This window comes from Podarcis liolepis (assembly GCF_965112155.1).
Source record: "Podarcis liolepis genome assembly, chromosome: 13".
Taxonomy (NCBI): Eukaryota; Metazoa; Chordata; class Lepidosauria; order Squamata; family Lacertidae; genus Podarcis; species Podarcis liolepis.
Window position 1 is genome coordinate 43039168 of NC_139573.1, and position 23112 is coordinate 43062279.

The 23112-nt window shown below is 40.4% G+C and overlaps 1 protein-coding gene across 3 annotated transcripts in view; it reads right to left on the bottom strand.

The window, feature by feature from the left end:
- The window catches only part of TANC2 (tetratricopeptide repeat, ankyrin repeat and coiled-coil containing 2), a gene marked incomplete at its 3' end in the record, with an annotated part of 194571 nt that overhangs the window by 84295 nt on the left and 87164 nt on the right, over window positions 1–23112 (bottom strand). For all 3 annotated transcript variants that reach the window (XM_083469381.1, XM_083469380.1, XM_083469382.1), the window contains one exon: window positions 5021–5131. In XM_083469381.1, the coding sequence (XP_083325507.1) occupies window positions 5021–5131 (111 nt within the window). The remainder of the gene's footprint in view (window positions 1–5020; window positions 5132–23112) is intronic.

Consider the following 23112-nt stretch of genomic DNA (forward strand, 5'->3'; position numbering starts at 1 on the left):
CCTTCTACACATGAGACACTTCCCCTGGTGGCTTTGACCACTTTCCTATATTGAAGAGTGGAGGAATACCACATCTCCTTCCCAGTTCCTTTCTGAACTCTGGAGGAAATCCATCAGTAGATAAAATAAGAAGCTACAGAGGGTCGCACAGAGTAATATTCACGGGAGTTCTTTCAGAACTCTCAGGTAGATGCCATCTGGACCTTGTGATATATCAGTTTTTATTTTGCCAACAAGGCCTAAAATGTTGTCTCTTGTCACCGCTAGTTGCTTCTGTTCCTTTCTGTGAAAGTTAGTTCAGGCACAGGGATCTACTCTATAGCTTCACTGAAAAGGTAGATTCAAAGAATTCATTCAGCTTCTCTGCAAAATCCTTATCTGCCTTTAGCACACCTTTGATCCCTTGTTTTTCAAAGGTCCAACTGCCTTTCTAGCCGGTTTCCTACTAATAATGTATTTATAATTGTTTTGTAGTTGGTCTTTATCTTTCAAGCAATGGCTCTTTTCTAGCATCTCTTATTGTCTGTTTGCATTTCTTTTGCCAAATTTTGTGCTCCTTTTTGTTGATTTATAAAATATTTACATACTGCTACTTCATTAAAAACAATCAAAGCGGTTTACAATAATACATAAAGTTATACAATAAAAACCATAAAAGTAATTAAAATTAGACATTGAATAACTACTGTTGAAAGATGTTTTCTTCATTGCCTGCATAGGCCTGGTGGAATAGAAACATTTTCAGCAGGCCTTTAAAAGTTATCACATAAAAAAAAAAAATACAGTGGTACCTTGGTTGTTGAATGGCTTGGCTCCCGAAAAAATCGGCTCCCGAATGCTGCAAACCTGGAAGTGAGTGTTCCGGTTTGCGAACGTTTTTCGGAAGCTGAACATCCAACGCGGCTTCCGATTTGGTGCAGGAAGCTCCTGCAGCCAATCAGAAGCCATGCCTTGGTTTCTGAATGGTTCCGGGAGTCAAATGGACTCCCGGAACAGATTAAGTTTGACAACCAAGGTACCACTGCACTTTGTACATACATGCCTGCCTTATTGGGTTCTATTTAGGATAAATGGGTCTTCTTGGAATAAAATATAACAGAATAAACAAGACTTCAAATTATGATATCAGTTACTTCAGGCATTTCTTTAGAAAGTTATTCAATTAAAAGGTATCTGAAAAGCTAGTCAGGCTTTTCTTTTTATGTGTTCCAAAGCACAGTGATAGCTTGCTGTTGCATGATAGAATTAATGCTTTGAAAGGGAAACTTCTGGATTGTTTATTGAAAAGACATGAGAACAAACATCTTATAAATCCATTATTGTAAACATTATTCCTGTCTAACAGTAGCAGGAATTCCCTTTATGAAAGCAGTTCCAAGTTTTGTAGTTTTGACCCTTGTAGTATCCAATACAGGTGTTTTTCTTTCTCCTTTTTTTCCTCCCCTACAAAATGGGTAGCAAAACCTTCACTGCACTTTTTTGAACTAGACCCCATTATTTCCTGTTGAAGTCATAACTGAAGTTGAACTTTTGAAACCACAGAAGGTGCGTCTAAAAGAGCACGAATAAGCTTTATAGCATAACCTTTTAAATTCCAGGCAACGCTCCCTTGTCCAAAGTGATTATCGCCCAGAAATCTCTGAAAGGGCGTAACCTGTTCCTGGAAAAGAAATATCTTTGCAATTCAATTGGCTAATAGTCAAAACCCTGTTTAGATGTAGAATGGAGAATGAGATTACTCTTACCTACAGTCACCCCTGCTTCCAGTTGACATATCTAGTTCTACAAATGTTTGAGACAGAAAGTATCTGCTTTGTTCAAAATGTATAGTCAGTATCAGTTTTAAAGGAAGCTTTTATAAATTTCTGTTTCAATGGTGTTTAACCGTACTACATCTTAATTGTATTTACAGAACAGCAAGTAGTTCATGCTGAGGGTATAAAGTACATAATGCTGATATTCAGCAAATCTTTGGATAGTAAATAAGAAACTGAAATAACAGATTTACCAACAGATCCATTAGTTATATTATTTGGGTGCATTAAAGATTTGGAATTAGCAGATGACAGGGAACCGCTCCAACATTTATTGACAGCAGAATGAACAACTATTTGTTCTAATTTAAGGCCCCTGACACTGGATGACTGGTTAATTGGCGTATGGCACATAGTATATGTGGTCAAATTGACCAATATGCTTATAGAATTGGAGAGTGTCTTACTGGTATAATATGATGCAGGAAAATACAAATCCACACATATCTGGGCAACACTGTAAAATATTTATTAATGTATTAAAATAACCAGTGTAGGTATTCTTACTTGTATCTCCTAGGAGATTATATATTCAATCTATACATTTAATTATTCACTTCTTTATCATTTATTCAGTCAAATTGTAAAGTATTTTGCTTTAATCTCTCCACTGGGGCCCCCACACAACCAAATGTGATGCCTAATATTTATTTTTCATAACATAAAAACTTCAATTATTTTTGTCCAGGTGATTGGAGAGCTGTAACTCCACCCTGTTGACTGGTCTGCAGCTGATAACCTGCTTGTCCTCCTATTCCATGTTGTCGCCAGCGCTGCCAGCAGCACCAGCTGGCAAGGGGGCAGTGGCATAGGGCAGAGCTCCTCGGCACTGCCCGCTGATAGGCTGGAACAAAGGACCAATAGCTCAGCGACCTAGCCGAGTGGCAGCCTCAGTGCCCCATGAGCATCAAGCATGGCAGAGAGCGGGACGGGGGATTGGTCAGGTGCAGGTATCTTTCTAAAGCCCGTGCAGAGGGTGCCCTAGCAACTGGCCATTGCCCAAATCCACTCCTCAGTCTGCTCACATAAACATTGGGAGATTTTCTGTGTGAGGAGGAGGGCGCACTTTTGGAGCACTCTTGTATTATAATAGAATGTATTATTCTATGCTGCTATTGTGCTACTGTATAGGTATCAAGATAGTACGGTATCATAAAATAAAGATAAAATTGTTAAAACAATGCAGTTATACCTTAAAAGCCAACTGAAACAAAAATATCTTCAATTTCTGGTGGAAAAGGCACAGAGAAAGAGTCTCATGGATTTTGACGGGGGGTGGGGTGGGCACTGTAGAGCTATGACACCACCACATAAAAAGCAAAGCCTTTCACAGGCACTTGTGGCTATCTTAAGACAGCACCAAGAGCAAAGCCTATGCAGTTGACTTTAATTCCCAAGCAAGTCCATATAGGAGGAATTGATCCATAAGGCAAATTAGTCCTAAACTGTTTTACAGCCAACACTTCAACATGCATTTTGAATTGAGCCCAGAAGAGGATAAGATGCTAACAAACTGATATTCAATAGACAGTACAGTGGTACCTCGGGTTACAAACACTTCGGGTTACAAACTCCGCTAACCAGGAAGTGGTTGCTCTAGGTTAAGAACTTTCCCCCAGGATAAGAACAGAAATCGCGTGCCAGTGGTGCAGCGGCAGCAGGAGGCCCCATTAGCGAAAGCACGCCTCAGGTTAAGAACAGTTTCAGGTTAAGAACGGACCTCTGGAACGAATTAAGTTCTTAACCCGAGGTACCACTGTAATAATTTCCCACCTATAGGTGCCAGACAAAGGTCTGGCTATCACACTTTGGACTAATGAGGTTGCCAGGCCAACGTCACTAGTCCATCCTTGAGGCAAGTGAAGGACCGATGACTGAAGCCAAATTCAACTTCTCCAGGAAAGATCACACACAGCCAGTTTATCTACTGGAGTAGATAAAAGGCACCCTAATGGCCACCCTCACCCGAGTATCCAGGAAAAATGACACAGTGAAGAATACTGCAAGACAGAAACCTGCTTCATCAGAAACACCACTCCATCCAAGACACGTTGAACATTTCACCTAGATCACCAGTATGTTTGAGTACAAGCACATTCATCTTCTTTGGATTCTGTTTCAGCTTGTCAATTCATATGACTTCATCCTGTGCTTTTGCATAGATGGTAAAACTGTATGGAGTAGTGTGTATGGGGGTCCTGGGCTGCCCAGACAACAAGACCCCCTCCAGGCCTCGCTGATGTGGTCCAAAGGAAAGCAGAGCAATACGTTTGGCACCAGCTTGGCTGCAGGAATTGCCAGAAGGAGACGTACAGGGCGCCATCCAATCATCTTAGAAACTCTACTCTGGATTTGTGTGGGGTTTACTCCTTAGTCTTTTTTTCTCCCAACAATATTCCACAAGGCAGTGGAGGTTTAGGACCAGAGTTTTCCTTCCCCCCAATGGGCTATCTTCCCAGGTTGATGAGCTCCATCTGCCACTCACTTCTCTCTACAGAACATGCAGAAACTACCTTCTTGTCCATTGGACCCACTATTGGTCTTGTCTGCTCAATCCACCAGAGCCTGTCTTCACATGCAGGGGAAATCCCTAACTCACCAAGGGGTTGAGATCCATTGACTACCCTCACCTGGTTTAGCTGGCCAGCTGAAGTCGTTTCCTATAGTGTGGTTGCTGTCACATGCTGACAGCTTCTAGGAGCCACAGGTGAGAGCGAAGTGCAAAGTGGGGACCAAAGACGGACAAGCTACCCCAGAAGGAGCACAACATGTCCCCCACCTCTGGCTGGGAAATAGGCAAATAAAACTGTTTTGTCTTTGCTTTCAGTACCAGTGTTTCACATCTGTAGCAGCCTGACCCAGAAACACCCAAGCAGCCCCTGTAGCAACCTCCAACAGCCAAGGCCACAGAGGGAATGAGCAACACAATGTATCTTAAAAAACAATTTTAAAAATGAATGCTGTAACTTTTCCAAACATTCTCCATGACATGAGCCAGCAGAGATATAATGCTGGCTGTAAAGTAATTTCAGTTCTGGAAAGCCTTAATTTAACACCTAAGAACTCAAGCATCAAGTACTGTAAGCAACTGCTGCCAAAATTTAAAACTGCCAGATTTGATAAGCACATAAAACCTGTAAGCTATTTATCAAGGTCTAAATGGTGTCTCTCTTCGAACGCAGTAAGCGCTTTGCATGCATGCTTACCAGGGCAGTAGGCATCAAGGTCCAGTTTTGGTGCAGAAGTGAGAGTTGGTGAGCCAAGCTCAGATTCTGGAATTCGAGGGCTCTCAACAAATTTTGCCTTCCTTAGAGGAGCTTAAGAAGAAGGGAAACACAAAGGAAGGTCATGAGAAAGTGAACAGTAAATAACACATGGAAGCATTTAGCTAAACAAACTATGTCAGGCCCAGATCATGTTCCCTTTTGTAAAACCAAAAAAGGAAACTCCACGTTTCTAAGAAAAGAGGTGGATCATGTTAAAAATGCAAATTTCCACACTGTCTTTTGAGAAAACTTACGTGAAGAAACCACCTCCAGGTGAAATAAAAACAGTTAATGGCACAACCCTACACATATTTACTCAGGAGCAAATTCCACTCTGTCCCATGGGGTTTACATCAATATAAGTATGGTTAGAATTGCATACTAAAGGTTATGTCTCCTGGACAGATTATGCACATGCACAAGTGATGGGAATAATTCATCCTCCATTGTAATCTAAAGGAACCATATTTCACTGTCCATTCTATAAGCCACTTTGAACAAAAGAATCACGCACCAGACTCCTTCCAGTTACAGCTTCCGCACAATCCTAAGGGCACACAAATATGTAACTCTGCAAATAATACCATCAATTTCTGCTTACTGAATGGAGGCCTTATGAGACTGTACTCTGATGTTCTAAACAGACTTTAGCTTTTTCAGATAACAGAAGACAGTATAACCGAGTCACATTAATATGTGAAATGAAAGCAATCTCTTCCCGTAGGACGTGCAAAAACCCACACAACCTATTTGGCCAAAGACCCTAGAAGGATAAAAAAAAAGTATCTGAACAAATGTTCTAAAACCAACGTTGAAGAGCTTTCAAGCATCCGAAAAATTACCATCTTTATAGCAACCCAGCAGCTACCTAGCCTGACACCACCTTCCCAGGAGAAAGTTTATGCAAAGGAAAACAGCACGTGCAAATTTCAATTTAGGAAGAATAAACGATCTTCACATTTAGTGAAGATTAATTTGCTATGATTAAATTATGGGAAAATTTGTTTCCTAAAAAAAGAAGAAGAATTAAATCATTCACCTCTTTGAATTAAAGCAAGGAAGCAATGTGGGAGGCAGCCTATCATGTGAACTTGCATGCCAAAGAAGGTAGCTCAAGTATTTAAACAGATTCCACTTCATCGCAGGTTGAAGACGCAAGCCTCCCAAAGGCTGACTTACACATTTGTGTGGGTAATGAACAGATTTCTAGAATAAATTTTTAGAGCTTCATAATTACTGTTTAAAACATGTCAACCATGAAAGAAATGGTGCTGATTGCTGAATTCAGATTGAAGATATTTATAACTAAGTTACTATGTTGATAGTACATAAAATCATAACCAAATTACTCCATTGTTTTATAATACACAAATTATTTCATAAAGCAAGCATCTGTTAGACCTGAAAAACTAGCTTGGGAGAGAAGCCAGAGTACTAGGTTTAACTGAAATACTCAGGATGTCCCACAGAGGAACTTACGGTCTGCAAATAAAAACATCCTGAAGGTCCCAGGCCACAGAGAGGTTAGGCTGGCCTCAACTAGAGCCAGGGCTTTCTCGGCTGCGGCTCCAATCTGGTGGAACGCTCTGCCACAAGAGACTAGGGCCCTGCGGGACCTGACATCTTTCCGCAGGGCCTGCAAGACAGAGCTGTTCCACCAGGCCTTTGGTCAGGGCGCAGCCTGACTCCCTCCTCTGGCAATCTGCACAGAATTTTGCTTAACGGTTGCCATCAATTTGATTTTAATTAATTTTTATAATGAAATGTTTTTAGAATGTTGGATTATTTGATTGTTGTTAGCCACCCTGAGCCCGGCTTCGGCTGGGGAGGGCGGGATATAAATAAAATTTATTGTTGTTGTTGTTGTTGTTGTTGTTGTTGTTGTTGTTTGATCCCTCTTCCACCGTGAGTCCCACTGGCAGATCTTGAGGAAGTTTGCAATCTCATCTTAACCTACCTCTGTTTGTGATAGCCTAAAATGCTCCTCTGTGCATTTTAGGCTATCACACCAGGGCACTAGGACTGAAATTTAAGAAAAGCATGCCTTCTGCTTATTCGCCCTGCAAGTCACAGGACAAAAGTTGGTGTGACAAATCTGTAGGCTGAGTTGAGCTCATGACAAAGCAATCATGTGACTGCTTCAAAACACTTAATTAAGAGACTTTGGGGTGAAGTGATAAACATTGCTCATAATTTCTATGCCACCTTTTGACCATGCAGTCCCTATGACAGTTTACAAACAATAATTTGAACCCACTTGGCAAATCTCAAAAGTCAAGACATTTAAACAAATAATAAAGCGGTGTTTGACACTGGTGTCTGACACCAAAGTGATGGTCAAATATGAGCCTGATGGACATTTTTTGGGGGAAATTCCATAAACAGGGTGCCAACTGAGAAGGCTATGCCCATGTTAGCAAAGTACTTCAACTCTGCAGGTGGGACCTTTAACAGAGTCCTCAACAATTGGAGGAGTTCATTTTAATAAATTGACATCTGATCAAGCAATGAAAAAACTATACATGTTTTCAAAAAGAATTACTCCAATTAGAATACTGATATCAAAAATAATGTTTTAATTTCTATAGATGGGTATGTCCATCAATGACATGAAGAAATAGTATTTTATATGACAACCGTGGTTTTGTATGTGAAATAACATAAACACCTTCTGTGAAAGAGCAGTTAAACAAAATGTCAGAATATGCAATGATGACAGAATTACCTTATTATCTTGAACTGAAAGAACAAAGAGAAAGAAGGATAAAATTCAGAGAAAAGTAGCCATGCTTCATCAAATATTGCATGATTAAGGCAAGAGAGTTTGTTTTTGCTTTATTCTGGAGACATTCTAGAGGCGTTTTGCTAACATGTTCACATGAGTGATGTATATTCCTGTATGTTTCTTATGGTAATAAACAAAAACAAAAACGGGGAAATAGGAGCATGCATTCCATCAGATACCCAGGTCCTAGGCTGTTTAGGCCTTTACAGGTCAAAGCAAACACTCTGGTTTGTGCTTAGAAGCAAACGTGAAGCTAGTGAAGATCTTTAAGCACACGAGTGGCACTCATCACATTCATGTTTCCTGTCCTAGCCTCTTATTATTAGAAGAAGCGTGGCATTTTAGTACCCCAGACTGTAAGTCAGTGAAACTCTTCTGAGCAATTATTATAACTGTTGGATCTACAACGATGGTCAAGATGACTCGACCCATGTATCCCTGTGAATAAGCTTGTTACTGGACCTAAGAACACACATAAAGGCAACAAAGCACACAGAATATGAAAGGGGCAGGCATGGAACTTATTACTAACAAAAAAACAGCAAAAATAACTGAAAATATGTGAGCAGCTCTGTAGACAAAACCTGCAGGAACCAAACATATAACAGCACCCAGCTAAACATATTTACCCTTAGTGGGACTTACGTTCCAAACTTATGCCCAACTAAGTGTGTTCAAAATTGCAGCATGAGCATGAGGCAGAACAGAAGAGTTGGGGAAAGCAATCAAGCACCCAAATATAAAGTTTACATAAAATATAAAGCCCCTTCATGGATCACTGCAAGAAGATCAAACCTCTCCATTCTGAAGGAAATCAGCCCTGAGTGCTCACTGGAAGGACAGATCCTGAAGCTGAGGCTCCAAGACTTTGGCCACCTCATGAGAAGAGAAGACTCCCTGGAAAAGACCCTGATGTTGGGAAAGATGGAGGGCACAAGGAGAAGGGGACGACCGAGGACGAGATGGTTGGACAGTGTTCTCGAAGCTACCAGCGTGAGTTTGACTACACTGTGGGAGGCAGTGGAAGACAGGAGTACCTGGCGTGCTCTGGTCCATGGGGGCACGAAGAGTCGGACACGACTAAACAACTAAACAACAACAACAAAAATATAAAGAGAGCCAGCAACAGATATGGTGGTGGTGGGGAGTTCTACGTTAGAGCAGCTGAGATGGGTGTCATCAGCCTATAAGCAACACTGAAACCTATGAGACTTATGATGTCACCCAGAGATGTGTAGAGAGAGAATATCTTAACATCAAGAACAAGTCCCTGAGTGACCCCAGCAAAGCTTTAAAGGAACTCTACTATCCACTGCAGAGAAGCAGCACATTAATTGCTAGTTACACATCATCAACTTGTAAGATCCAATTACAGACGTTAAACAATGTGAGTCAGAATGGTGTAAAGAACAGAGTGCTGGACTTGTTCAGCCATGCACATTTCTCTGTGGTTTTTGGAAAAGACATCCTCTTGTGGCATAACCTAACTCTGGGGTTATTGTGAGGCTAAGAGTACATTCCTTTAAAAAAAAACTTGTTAATTTTACATTATTTCAATAAGTCATACAATAATTACAAAAAACAAAAAACAAGATCCTTATTCTGCTACATATTGGAAGTGCCTACTCTTAAAAAAAAAAGAGAAAGCTAAATAGCAATAGAGCATAACAGGTAAGCAATAGAGGCACCAGGAAGTCGGAATATAAAGGACTAAGGAACATCAATAAGGAACACCATTTACAAGGAAAACGTGGCAGCATCACAACCCATTACATAAGGGCATACAAAATAAAAATAGTTTTAACCCTCTAAGGTCTTGCATATGACAAGTGGTAGAATCTATATTACTCAGAAAAGATAACCACCATTCCAGGAAATAATCTGCAGGTATCCAGTTAAGAGATCCCTTGATTTGTGATTACATATTTGACTGCAACAAGGAGTAAGGCAATCAAGCTTCCTAATATAATGCCTGTAGATTCAAATAGCACTCTGAAATCTGTAATGTTCTTGATATACTGAACAACCTGAAACCAGAAAAGAACAGATCTTTGGATAGTTCTCTCAGCAACAGAACAATGTTCCAGGGGAATAAATCTGCGCTCCCCCCCCCCTAATTTAAAGAAGAAAAATCTATATTAATGTGACCTAAATGTAATGGTGTGGAATGCCATCTAAAGAAAACATGAAATGCTAATGCTGTAATATTAAGAGACAAATAAAATTAAGGAACATGAGATTCAAATTTTATCCCAGACCTACTCTTCTGATTAAGATCCAAACTCCTGGGGCAATTTCTTTACTTACAGAACTCGGTAGGCTTATGTATAAAAGACAGGGGTGTGTTAAGTTATGGCTGGCCTTGTAGGCAAGCATTAGTTTCTACTAGCCAGCTATTTTTTAAAAAATTATTTAATCATTTTTTCAATACAAACAACAACAAAAAACACACAAAAAAACCACAATATCATTAATAACACAATTTAACATTTCAGATTTGAGTACTGATATACCTATGACTACACCTTTTTAACAATATTTCTCCACCTCTCATCCCCCTACTTCCCACCACCGTCCCCCTTATCGCTTAAATATTCCTTCCAGATTTCTTCATATTTATCCATTCTTAATTTGTGTCGACATGCAATTCGCTCGTATGTGGCTAGTCTGTCCATATTGTCAATCCATGTGCTCAGTGGAATCTTTTTGCGGCTCTTTCAATTCATCAGAACAAGTTTTTTTGCTTCTAATATAGCACAGCAATATTATTTTACTCTATAAGCACAGATATTGTCTTGATCAATTTATGCTTTCGTAGCACAAGTCTACATAGGCTAAGAGTCTACAGTGGTGCCTCGCAAGACGAAAAGAATCCGTTCTGTGATTCTCTTCGCCTAGCGGTTTTTTCGTCTTGCGAAGCAAGCCCATTGACGGATTAGCGGATTAGTGCTATTAGCGGCTTTTAGCGGCTTATCAGCTTATCGGATCAGCTGATAAGCGGCTTAGCGGCTTAGAAAAAGGGGGGGAGGGGAAAAACCCGCAGGAACTCGCAAGACATTTTCGTCTTGCAAAGCAAGCCCACAGGAGAATCGTTTTGCGAAGCACCTCCAAAACGGAAAACTCTTTCGTCTAGCGAGTTTTCCGTCTTGCGAGGCATTCGTCTTGCGGGGCACCACTGTACTTCGCAGATTCAGGTCCCGTCCCCCCATGTTGGATCACTGAATCGCACTGCCCATAGGTTTTGGAAAAGCTACACTAGGGTTTCATTATTTTAAATCAAAATTCATGATTAAATCACATGTTGGTATTATGTTCCTTCATTAAAGGTCATAAGAATGGGTGATTTATTTCCTTTTTCAACTGCCCATGGAATGATCTGCTCCAATCTTGGAATCTATCACAAGCAGACGCCACGTTGCTCTTAATTCCTAGTGAGAAAATCCAAAATATGGCAAGATATATAACTCAGAGCTAAACACTTCTATTAGCCAAATAAGTTTAGTTTTAAAAATAAACTGAGGAAGGTATCTGTTTAGAAGACAGAGTGGGATGGCAGAAATCTGCTGCATTAATTAAAAATACTGCCTAACTACCAATTTCAAAGGCTCTTTTTCTGCTGGCTGAAATACAACCTTTAGCTTTTAATTAGAAATGCAAACAATCTTACAAATATTTTAGTTTGAATTAGAAAATGCATCGAAGAAAGGAAAAGAAGTTTCCAATTTGCACTGGGTTATTTTCCTCACATTTGCTTTTAAATCTATTTCTAACTATTTGTGGTATTTGGTCCCTTGCAGTTCAAGCTAGTAGTTTGCTGCTAATTGACTTTATAGCCAAGAGTTAGGGTTTACAAACTATTTAAGGATCACAGAATCACAATTGTTTTTAAGAATATGACTATAATTTTATAAGTAGTAGAAGCACACCAAATGTTCATATTCCAAATTATACAGCTAAACCTTGCATGATTCACTTTAGTCACTAGGCAGAAGAATGGCTAAATTAAGCAACACAAACCAAGGGCGTTTTTCCAGCATTGCTTTGTACTCCTCTGTTCCCATTTTACATCTCTGGATACAATAAAAGCGTTTTTAGCATCTTGTTTAAATGAATGCATTTCAATATTTTACTAAAAGTGTCCAAATATCCTTGATGCATATTTGTGACTAACTCATTTTCACCCCCAAATTTAGTTTTTCGCTCTTTTGCCCTCAGTCACCTCAGGGATTATTTTAAAAATAAAATAAACCATAGGCTTTATGGTAAAGAAGAATGTTATAAATAAATATAGTTTTCATCATTAAGTAGAGAGGTCTGTCATAGAGGTTCACAAACTTCGTGCTTCTCAAACTTTGCATCCTGACATGTTCCTGGGTAAGTTTATTTGCTTGTTTGTTTAACATATTTTTATTCTACTCTTCAAGAACCCAGAGTGCATTATAACTGATTGGTAATAAAATAATTGCCAACAATATAACTGCCAACAATAAATAAAGCACCAATTAACACATTAACAGGCTGAAAATAGAAAATAACAGGACAATAAAATAAGCTTCACCGCAGCAGAGACCAATGAATCACCCAAAGGCCTGGGAGGTAAATAAGTAAGTCTTTAAGTTGGTGCCAAAATTGATAAGAGATAGCATCTTTTAGTTGCGTGGCGAGTTCACGCCCCCTTCCAGGAAGAAATAAAGACACAGGACACCAAGAATTAAGGTTAATGGGCGAAATAGGACACAACTTTATTGATTACAGGAATGAGCGGTATTGGCTTAGGCATTGGCCCTATCGACAAGCCAGCTTCAGCCCGATTGCATGAAGACCAGCAAGGGTTAATAATAATAATAATATTTTATTATTTGTACTCCGCCCATCTGGCTGGGTTTCCCCAGCCACTCTGGGCGGCTTCCATAGAAACCAAAAAACACTAAAATATCATACATTAAAAACTTCCCTGACCAGTAGAGGGAGTCCTGCTGAGGCACGTCAACTAGGAACTGCCCCGGAGTCACCGCTTGGGGGCGTGCCTTGGGCCCACACCTCCATAGGCTTCAGACAGGGCAACGCCCCCCGGAGTCCTTTATCGGACTACCCTTTTCAGTGGGGGGAGGCGATGGCGCTTCCCTTCCCCCCTCACATACACTTAACCCACCCTTGCCAATGCCTAGTTACTGGGAACCAGGCAGAGGGCCTTCTCGGTAGTGGCACCCGCCCTGTGTAACGCCCTCCCACCAGATGTTAAAGAGAAAAATAACTACCAAACTTTTAGAAGACATCTGAAGGCAGCCCTGTTCAAGGAAGCTTTTCATGTTTAATTGTATTTTAGTGTTTTGTTGGAAGCCGCCCAGAGTGGCTGGGGAAACCCAGCCAGATGGGCGGGGTATAAATAAATAATTAATTATTATTATTATTATTATTATTATTATTATTATTATTATTATTATTATTTCTACCATTTTTTTTATTTCAATGTATTACCTGCCCTCTTTTTAGACTCAATGCAGGTAACGGCATTCCTAAGCTCTCTCCAGAAAATGTTTTCAGTAAATCCCCTCTGGCAGATGGCATCTAGCAATAACGCGTGCCTCTATCTGGTTCTAGACCATGGAAGAGGCAGAATGCTGTGTAAACCCTGCTGAAACGACTGCCACAATCAGACAAATAGTTTCACCTACAGATTGTTCAAGAAATACTGCTCTGGACATAACATTTAGAACCGCGTACAGTTTGGAGATTATCAGAGCATGGATAATGCAGACCTATCCAGGAGTCAGGGTGGGGTGGGGTGGAGAGGTTCTAGCTGGTGCACTTTATAGTGAAAGGCACTTTATACCATAGATGTCAGTTGGGCATCCAGCAACAAAGGAATGTCACAATGCAATGTCAATATGATTGAGCCATTCTGCACCAAAAAGGAATCTTGCCGGGCTGATTTAACTGCAATTCCACCAGCACATGAAAGAGCAGCGAAGCTGGTGGCCTTGTGCTACCTCAACTGAAAACAAGGTTCACATACACACACAGACACCAATTAAAAGTAATGGATTTCTGCCATCCCCACCCAAAAGTTGCTAAAAATGTCCCTTTCTTTATGAAGCATGGATTCTAATTTTGACTGGAAACATTTCCAAAGCATATGTGGGGGATCACATTTTTCTTTCCTCACTTTCTCTTTTGCAATAAATCCCCATGAAAATATTTGCAGAATGTGACTTCTTTAAAGTGCAAAATTAGGCAAATCCCAACAGGTTTTCAATATGATTTTACTATGGCTGGGCTTCTGAAAACCTTGGGTGGGCCCAATGGATATCTGTGTGTTTCTGTGTGCTTTTTCTTTTCTTTTGAACAGGAAACCCTACCCACCCCCACCCCCACACAATGGCACAACACAAACTGTTTATGAGGCTCCCATCTATTTTCACCCATGATTCAGTATGACCTCTCTTAGAATCCAGGTCCTTTTTAACAGGAATCAGGGGGCCACAAGAAATGCAGAAACAACACTTTTATATCTTTCATCTTTTTATATTGTATTCTACATCTGAATTTGCAAGACCTTGCACAAGCTATGTACACAAGAGTTGCAGGCAACAGGCTTCTGAGATTTGTTATGGTGATAGTTATCTCCTTTTCTCAAAAACTTGTCGGTAAAAGTCATTAGGATAACCATAAGCAACTAAATGAGAATTCTTCATATAGTAAGTGAAATATACTCAGAGTCGCAAAGTGATTTCATGCTCTTTATTCAGCTCATAGTGGTGAGGAGGAATGAATGAAAGTCCCCTCACAGTATCTGCTTTATATACACTATTTACACAATGGGCTGCACATGATTGGCTAATTCCGGAATTCTACTGTAAGCCAATCAGGTTGTGGATTCACTTCTATCTGGAGCATGATTGGGTGGTTCCTGCCAACCAATCATACTGCTGCATTGTTCTAGGACCAATCAGACTGCTGCATTCTGAATCCTATTGTTCTAGGACTAATCAGACTGCTGCAATTTGGATCCTATTGTTCTAGGACCAATCAGACTGCTGCAGTTTGGATCCTATTCAACTCAGTACATAACAGTAAGAATACAAAGAAACAACTTCAGAGACCTTGCTTCCCAAAAGCAATGATGGCAAGCATCTCTCACTTAGAATTAGTGAGCTTTCATTTTGCATTATATCAGACCAATATCTTTTTTAAAAATGCACTTTTTTATTAATCATTATAAATCTCATTCCTAAACCATAACCTCAAAAAGCCTCATTATGGTGTACAAATGTGAGAGAACATATGTTAACAGCAACCAATTAGGGCTAAATAGGACAGTGTGAGAAAGTTAACAGTTGATTTTAAAAATCCCTTCTGGTATGACAAGCCGCACTGAAAAATGCATCCATTACAATCACTACCAGAAATTCAACAAAAGTATAACTGAGACTAGCAAAGCTGGGATACTTCTTGTCCTTTGCTTATACTTCCTCAAAGCCTTGCTCAGTGATGACACTAAGGGAGGGTCCAGCCATGTTCCCATGAGGAAAAGCATCAGCAAGATGAGAACTAGGCTTTGCACTGAGGAAACTGGGTAAGCCCAGCTTAAGTTAGTGAAAAGGAGCTGTAGCTCAGACACAGAGCTCATGCTTTGAATTAAAGAGACCCCATTCAACAAACATGGGATTGGTGGGTCTTCCTCTACATCAAAACTGTTGCACTTTCCTAGCCCGAGAAATTGGGATTCCGTCCTTCCTCAGGAGAGAGTCAATGCTATAAGAGGCGAAGCAGCCTTTGCCAATCTAAGGTAAAGGTAAAGGGACCCCTGACCATTAGGTCCAGTCGTGGCCGACTCTGGGGTTGTGGCGCTCCTCTCGCTTTATTGGCCAAGGGAGCCGGCGTACAGCTTCCAGGTCATGGGGCCAGCAGGACTAAGCCGATTCTGGCGAACCAGAGCAGTGCACGGAAACGCCGTTTACCTTCCCACCGGAGCAGTACCTATTTATCTACTTGCACTTTGACGTGCTTTCGAACTGCTAGGTTGGCAGGAGCAGGGACCGAGCAATGGGAGCTCACCCCGTCGCGGGGATTTGAATCGCCGACCTTCTGATCAGCAAGTCCTAGGCTCTGTGGTTTAACCCGCAGCGCCACCCGCATCCCTACTTTGCCAATCTGGCGCCCTCCAAATGCTGTCTGACTACAATTTCCATCAACTCCAATCAGCATAGTTGCTGTGGCCTAATAAACGAAGGGTACCAGGCGAAGGTAAAAAGCGACAAGTCTGGGCCATGGGCAGCAGTCCAGAAGCCACAGGATAAGCCAGGAATGAGTAACTAGGCAAGACTCAAGAGCAAGGCAGGATCAAGGACAACGGCCCGGGAGAGGATCTAGGCCTGCAGTGTAGCAAGAAGCAAGAAGCAGAGGTCTGCAAGAAGGATGCACTTTTACTCAATACGATAACAGTGACTATTTCTTGGCACTGCTTCCATTATTCCATCCACCCATCCCTTTTTGGCTGAATAGCAGATCACGTTCGGAACCATTCCTAATGCAAGAAGCGAGAACAAAAACACATTTTAATGCTTTTGTTGCTGAAGTAGTTTAATCTCTTGATTCTATGTGATTTACTCCATACTTAAATCCATTTAGCTTGCTAATAATATAATTGCATTTTCTATTTACATTATTTTGTTGTGGCATGCCATTTATGATTGAGCTGGTATTTAATTAGGAAATATTTATTTAGACTTCTTTTTTAGAAACATTATTAATAAAGTACAATTGAAAAATAGCATGTCAGCTCTCAAAAGAAATAGGCTTAATCATGGTATTTTTATTTATTTTTAAAAAGAGCTTTGTAGCTTGATGGTCTAATCGACAACACACATACCTGAGGTATGTGAAAAGCCTCAAACATCAACAGAAGAAGTATTGAAATCCACAATATACATATGAGATTTCAACCTTCTCACTCTGCATGGAATTCTACAGCTGACAATAGAATTGTGTTTGAGGTTGCTTTTTGTGGGGTGGGGGCATTGCTGTGGCATTCCATCCTATCTTTCTATAACAATATACCTTACAAACCATATCAAAATATCAACAATGCAATCAAAATTATGAAAACAAAGTTACACCAAAATATTAAAAGCAGCAGCCTAGAGTAAAAGTCAGTTTCAAAAGTCAATTTATCAAAAACGTCTACTGGAATATTACCATTTTTACAGACGCTAGAGTGAGGAGGAAGTGAGCAATCCCACGATTAAGGGATCCCCAGCTTTACATCTGCACTGGTGACTGAAAGGGACAAATTAAGGCATTCAGGAGGAAACCTTCTGCGAATTTTCTCCTATTTGCTGAATTGAACAGGAGCTGGGCAACAGTGTATCCATGCAGTCTAATATTTGCTTCTGGCTTTTCTGCAGTATAAGGTTTCCGCATTGTGTAAGGTTCAATAGCTGAGCGGCCTCTGAGCCAAATCTGGCTCTCTAGTTGTACTAAAGGTGAAAGAAGGGTATGGGGACAGTGATAGCAATGGTAATGAGACTTTCTGGCAGGCTGCTTGGATGTGGGGCAGCAAATTTGCCCCACTATCCTGTACTTCTCCTCAAGTTTCACCACAAGGCTTTTTATTGCTGACCACAGCAGGATAATTTTTATTGATTTTAAATAAAGCAAACATCCAGCCATTGCAGATTAAGCTAAGTGTTCCTGCCCCCCTCCACTTAAATAATGATGAATTCTCTTGCCAGAAGCTGACTCACATGCTGGACACTAACCAGTTACTATCTAATACTGCAATGAGGGGCCTTTGGTGTTAAAATGTTTTAAGTGCTGCAGTGCTATTGATTCAAATAGTTCAAGACATGTAGCAATCCATTTCTAAATAGCAAGACCACTCCAAACATAGCTCAGGTTCTAGACCTGCTTATTCTGCGAGCCTTAACGAGCCTTATTCTGTTGCATCTAAAAATCACAATTATGAAACAATAGTGGTGGTTGCCGTAGTACAAAATCTCAACTGAAAAAAACAACACAAAATTATTGAAGGATGCTTGGGCCTGAAAACAAATTAGGGGACTCAAGAGTGCTTAGACTCAAGCTAAAAACCACCCTGAAGGACAGACACAAACAAGTACTACTTTGAACTACGGAAAAGTAGTAATTCATAACTATGTAATTCATAACTGCACAGTGTCATGGTGGCCACCACTGTGATGGTTTTAAAGGGGGGATTAGACAAACGCGGGTGGCGCTGTGGGTTAAACCACAGAGCCTAGGACTTGCCGATCAGAAGGTCGGCGGTTCGAATCCCCGTGACGGGGTAAGCTCCCGTTGCTCAGTCCCTGCGCCTGCCAACCTGGAAGTTCAAAAGCACGTCAAAGTGCAAGTAGATAAATAGGTACCGCTCCAGCGGGAAGGTAAACAGTGTTTCTGTGCGCTGCTTTGGTTCGCCAGAAGCGGCTTAGTCCTGCTGGCCACATGACCTGGAAGCTGTACGCCAGCTCCCTCGGCCAATAAAGCGAGATGAGCGCCGCAACCCCAGAGTCGGTCACGACTGGACCTAATGGTCAGGGGTCCCTTTACCTTTAGACAAACTTATGAAGAATAAGTCTATTAATAACTACTAGTCACAATGACTGTGTGTCTTCCCATATTGGGAGGTGGGTATTCCTCTGGATACTAGCAGGAAAGTGATACTGCACTCATGTCCTGCCTGAGCACTTCCCATAGACATCTGATTGGCCATGGTCAGAATAGGATTCTGGACCATATGAGCTTTGGTATGATCCAGTGGGTGGGGAAGAGGTTATTTTTTTATATAATAATAATTTATTATTTGTACCCCGCCCATCTGGCTGGGTTTCCCCAGCCACTCTGGGCGGCTTCCATAGAAACAAAAACACACTAAAATATCATACATTAAAAACTTCCCTGAACAGGGCTGCCTTAAGATGTCTTCCGAATGTCAGGTAGTTGTTTATCGTTTTGACATCTGATGGGAGGGCGTTCCACAGGGCGGGCGCCACTACCGAAAAGGCCCTCTGCCTGGTTCCCTGTAGCTTTGCTTCTCGCAATGAGGGAACCGCCAGAAGGCCCTCGGCGCTGGACCTCAGCCTCCGGGCAGAACGATGGGGGTGGAGACGCTCCTTCAGCATATACACATGCTATTATTATCATCATCATCAACTTCATCATCATCATCAATTTATTTATCGCCTTCTGCACTATCATCTCAGGGTGATGTGCAATATAAACAGCAAAACAAGTTAAAAACACAAAAAGCTGACACATTTAGAAGAGAACTAAAACAACACAAAATACAGTATAGCCACTCATGGCAAAAACCTATTTATCTAGCCGGAAAAGCCTGTTAGAACAAAAATGTATTCACTTGTTTCTGGAAACTGGAGACAGTGACACTCTTATGGGAACCATTTGCTCTATGGGATTTAAAGGGTGTGTACTTGTGTTCATTTTGCACAACTTAAGGGCCGTTTAGAGTATTTTCAACTTTATGATTGTCAATGTATTCCTGAATGTCACACACTATGCTAAGCAAAAAAGGTAGAGGTAATTATAAAAGTTTTGTAGACTGGAATGCTTAGCTGCACCATGTGATGGTTTCTTTGGCTAGTCAAGATTTTTCAAATGACTTCCAATTTTAAATTATTCTAAACATACCTTATTTAATGTTTATTGCGTGTATGTATGTTAACTCCATGGTAAGTCACCCACTTTTAGAGGAAGTAGCATCTTGACTATTGAAAGGCTAGGCTCTTTTAAATAGAGAACTGCCTATTTTTCACAAATGATTTTAGTCCTAGAAGTAGTCTAATAAACTCCAGGCTAAGCTTATAAAATATGAACACAAAAATCAAATATCTGGGATTCTACTTTTAATTTCTGAATTTTTGTGTACCATTAGAAACTTCTAATTATACATGGTTTTACTTTTCATTCGTGGGGATATACTGGTGTTCACCAGGCACCAGAGATAAGGAAACACGTAGTAGTAGTAGGGGTAGAAGCAATAATAATAATACTAATACTAATAGTAATTTTATTATTTATAGCCCATCAATCTGGCTGGGTTTCCCAAGCCACTCTGGGCGGCTTACACCTACCCATCTTATGTATTCTGCCCTGAAGAAATCAATTCATTTAATACTTCCGTTTCAGCTAAAAGCTGCACTTTCACATTATGGCATAAAGAAGAAATAAACACCCAATAATAAATACCCAAGAACTGTTCACTCACATGTGACAGTCTTGCAAAATAAATCCACAATATCTCCCAGTCAACAAGAACTTTTCTAATCGTACATACAATATACATTCCAGGGGTATGTAATGTTGCGTAACTCTTCTTGAGTCTGTTGTAACAAACACAGCACAGAGTCTTGCAGTACATTTAACAGAATAATTGCAGCACAGGCTTTTGGGTGTGTGTTTTTGTGGGCCAAAAAAAATACTTCATCAGATGAATAATACAGTAATCTTAGTAGGTCTTTGTAGTACATTTAAGGTTGGCTCTGATATGAATATAGATGATGGCTTTCAGCTAGTAACTGGTTCTTTGTCCCAGCCTCCAAGATACTGTAAAACGGGAATGAACAGTCTTTGACAAGCTTCTAGTGAGTGATGGTTTAGGCGACTTAATGGAATCTCCATTTCAGAAAATGTGTACCTCTAACACTGATTTGGACTCTTGGTGATTACTAGCTAGTGTATCTCAATGGAACCTCTATATGCAGAAGTTCTATATCCCTGAGTATGGTATACTGGGGGTTTACAAAGACTGTGGTTAAGGATCCTACCTAGATGGCTTTTCAAACAGGTTTTTGACAAATTCATGGGGACAAAAATTCACAGTGACTCCTCTGGTTCCCTATTACTGATTCCCATTTGACACTTATATACGGTTTAGCTCTGACAGTTTGCCAGGCTGCAGCAAACTGGTCCTGAGCATAAATAAGACAAATAACTCTTCGGGTGACTTGGCAGGTCCAGGCATGGTGCAGACACTCCAGACACCGCAGGCACAGCAAGTAGCCCTACAAACTGAAGTACAAATATTGAAAGCTAGGATCTCCATGATAGCAGTAGAAGTTTTAATGTCCCCTATTCTTCCACCAGCAAGGAGGGTGAGGATTCACAGTCATTCTATCATGGTAATTAGATCAACATCTTGATGTTCAGGAGGACATGCAACTCCACTGGATCAGATACAACCTTTCCACTTTCAGTGCTTAGAATTTGCCCCTCCACAAGTCCTGGTGGTTTATTTGCAAGGGATATCCTGGACAGAGAAAAAGTCTGTCCTTAAATTTTCTGGAAAGGAGAGATAGAGGCATGGACAGGCCTTACTTAGGGTATAAGCATCAAGCCATATTATGGTCTAAGCTATAGAAGAACAGGACTATGTTCTACCGAAAATGTCATCTCCAAGACAGCACAATGACCCATGTCTATTGTAGTGTGCTCAGTTTTCTAGCAATCCACCCTAAGGACCAACTTACACAACACTGTTAAATGCTGAAAAATATCACTTGCGTTCTGAATGCCAACATGACAAAACTATGTTTAGGGAACCATTCTACCTTCCAAGGAAACAGACAGAACACTGCATTTGTTTGACTTAGGGTATTTACTGCCTCTGTTTTTTCTGAATTTTTGGTGAGATGAGGGTTGGTTAACATTGTTTCCTGCTTGGCAGGGGGTTGGACTCGATGGCCCTTGTGGTCTCTTCCAACTCTATGATTCTATGATTCTATAACATATCTGGAGGCACATTTGCATATGTACAAAGCACATTTATGTAACAAATGAATTCTTTAGTAGAATCCGAGCTTTCATTTTATATATTTGGTAACCCTCGGGGATTGAAGTGGCATTATCTGAAAGCCTGATGGGAAAAACACAAAATAAAATCCAAATGACATCCAAGCTCATTATGTTTTTTAAAACCTCAGAAATCTTTGAATCTGTCAGGACTTCTCAAACACTGACTCATTTGTATCACAAAATTATACATCCTGTTCTATAACATCTATACGTCAAGGTCTATAATACAAATGTATCAAAGCTTAAGATACTGACCATAGCTAAATTATACTATATATTCTTAGAATTCTTTTTGACTCTGAGAGACTACTGCAAAGGAACTGCATTAAACAAAACACAATCGTTCCATAACTCACCATGCCTGCTATTATAAGTACTCTTGTTTCTGTAGGAACAAAAGGAGGAGACACTTTCACTCCTACAGGAATTACAGCCTAAAATGATTCTAAAAATATGCAGCTAATGTGGAATATCACAAGACAGAAGTCAGGCGTATGGACAGCTTTCGCAAGTTACTCCATTAAAAGACTCAAGCTGAAAATAAACCTGCCACTGCATGCTATATTTATTCAAAGAAACCAAGTAAATGTTGAAATTAACTCTAAAGTTATGAGATTCAACCTCTCTCTCTCTCTCTCTCTCTCTCTCTATATATATATTCACAGTACCTAACCACAAGACCCTCTAGCTGATCAATTCTATTTAAAGAACTCTTCTCTCTTGGTTTCCGTTTTCTTATAGGCCGGTGATTCTTAGGTTACACACCCAGTAAATACAATTTGTGGAACATGCATGCATGGGCAAACTCATATATTCAACCCTTCGGGGGGGGGGGGGACAGAAATGGATCATTAGATACTTAATATTTGTAAGCACAGCCCAATGCAAAATACTGTACTCAAAATCATTGTTTAGGAATATCATGTTTTTCTGCTTTTAAAAGCTCGTCTTGGTTTTCCATTATAAAACTCAATTATAACAAAAATGGCAATTAGTGGAGCCTTTTATTCACTTCCCTCTCTTGTATCCTGCAGGGGAGAGGAAAGCATTTTGTCTGGGCCTACAAAAGGCTTCAGTACTGACCACTACTAGGCCACCACAGAGTAGCTTCACAGCCACCCTGAACCAGTATAGAGTGCCCATTATAAAACGGAACAGTGTAGGATCAGTAAAATGCATATGGGCACAAAACTTGGATCCACTATCACTGTCTACCTGGACAGACAACCAGAATGACTGTCCTACCTATCACTTATCTCCATTTAACAGAGATGCCAGATACAGGGGTACAAGAGTAAGGATGCATTCTTCACTCACCCAAGAAAGCAGAGTCTGGCTTGGAATTCAGATCTCATACCAACAAAGTTCTGTCTAACTCTGACATCCATTAGACAAAGTTGTCAACCTCAGAGATTTT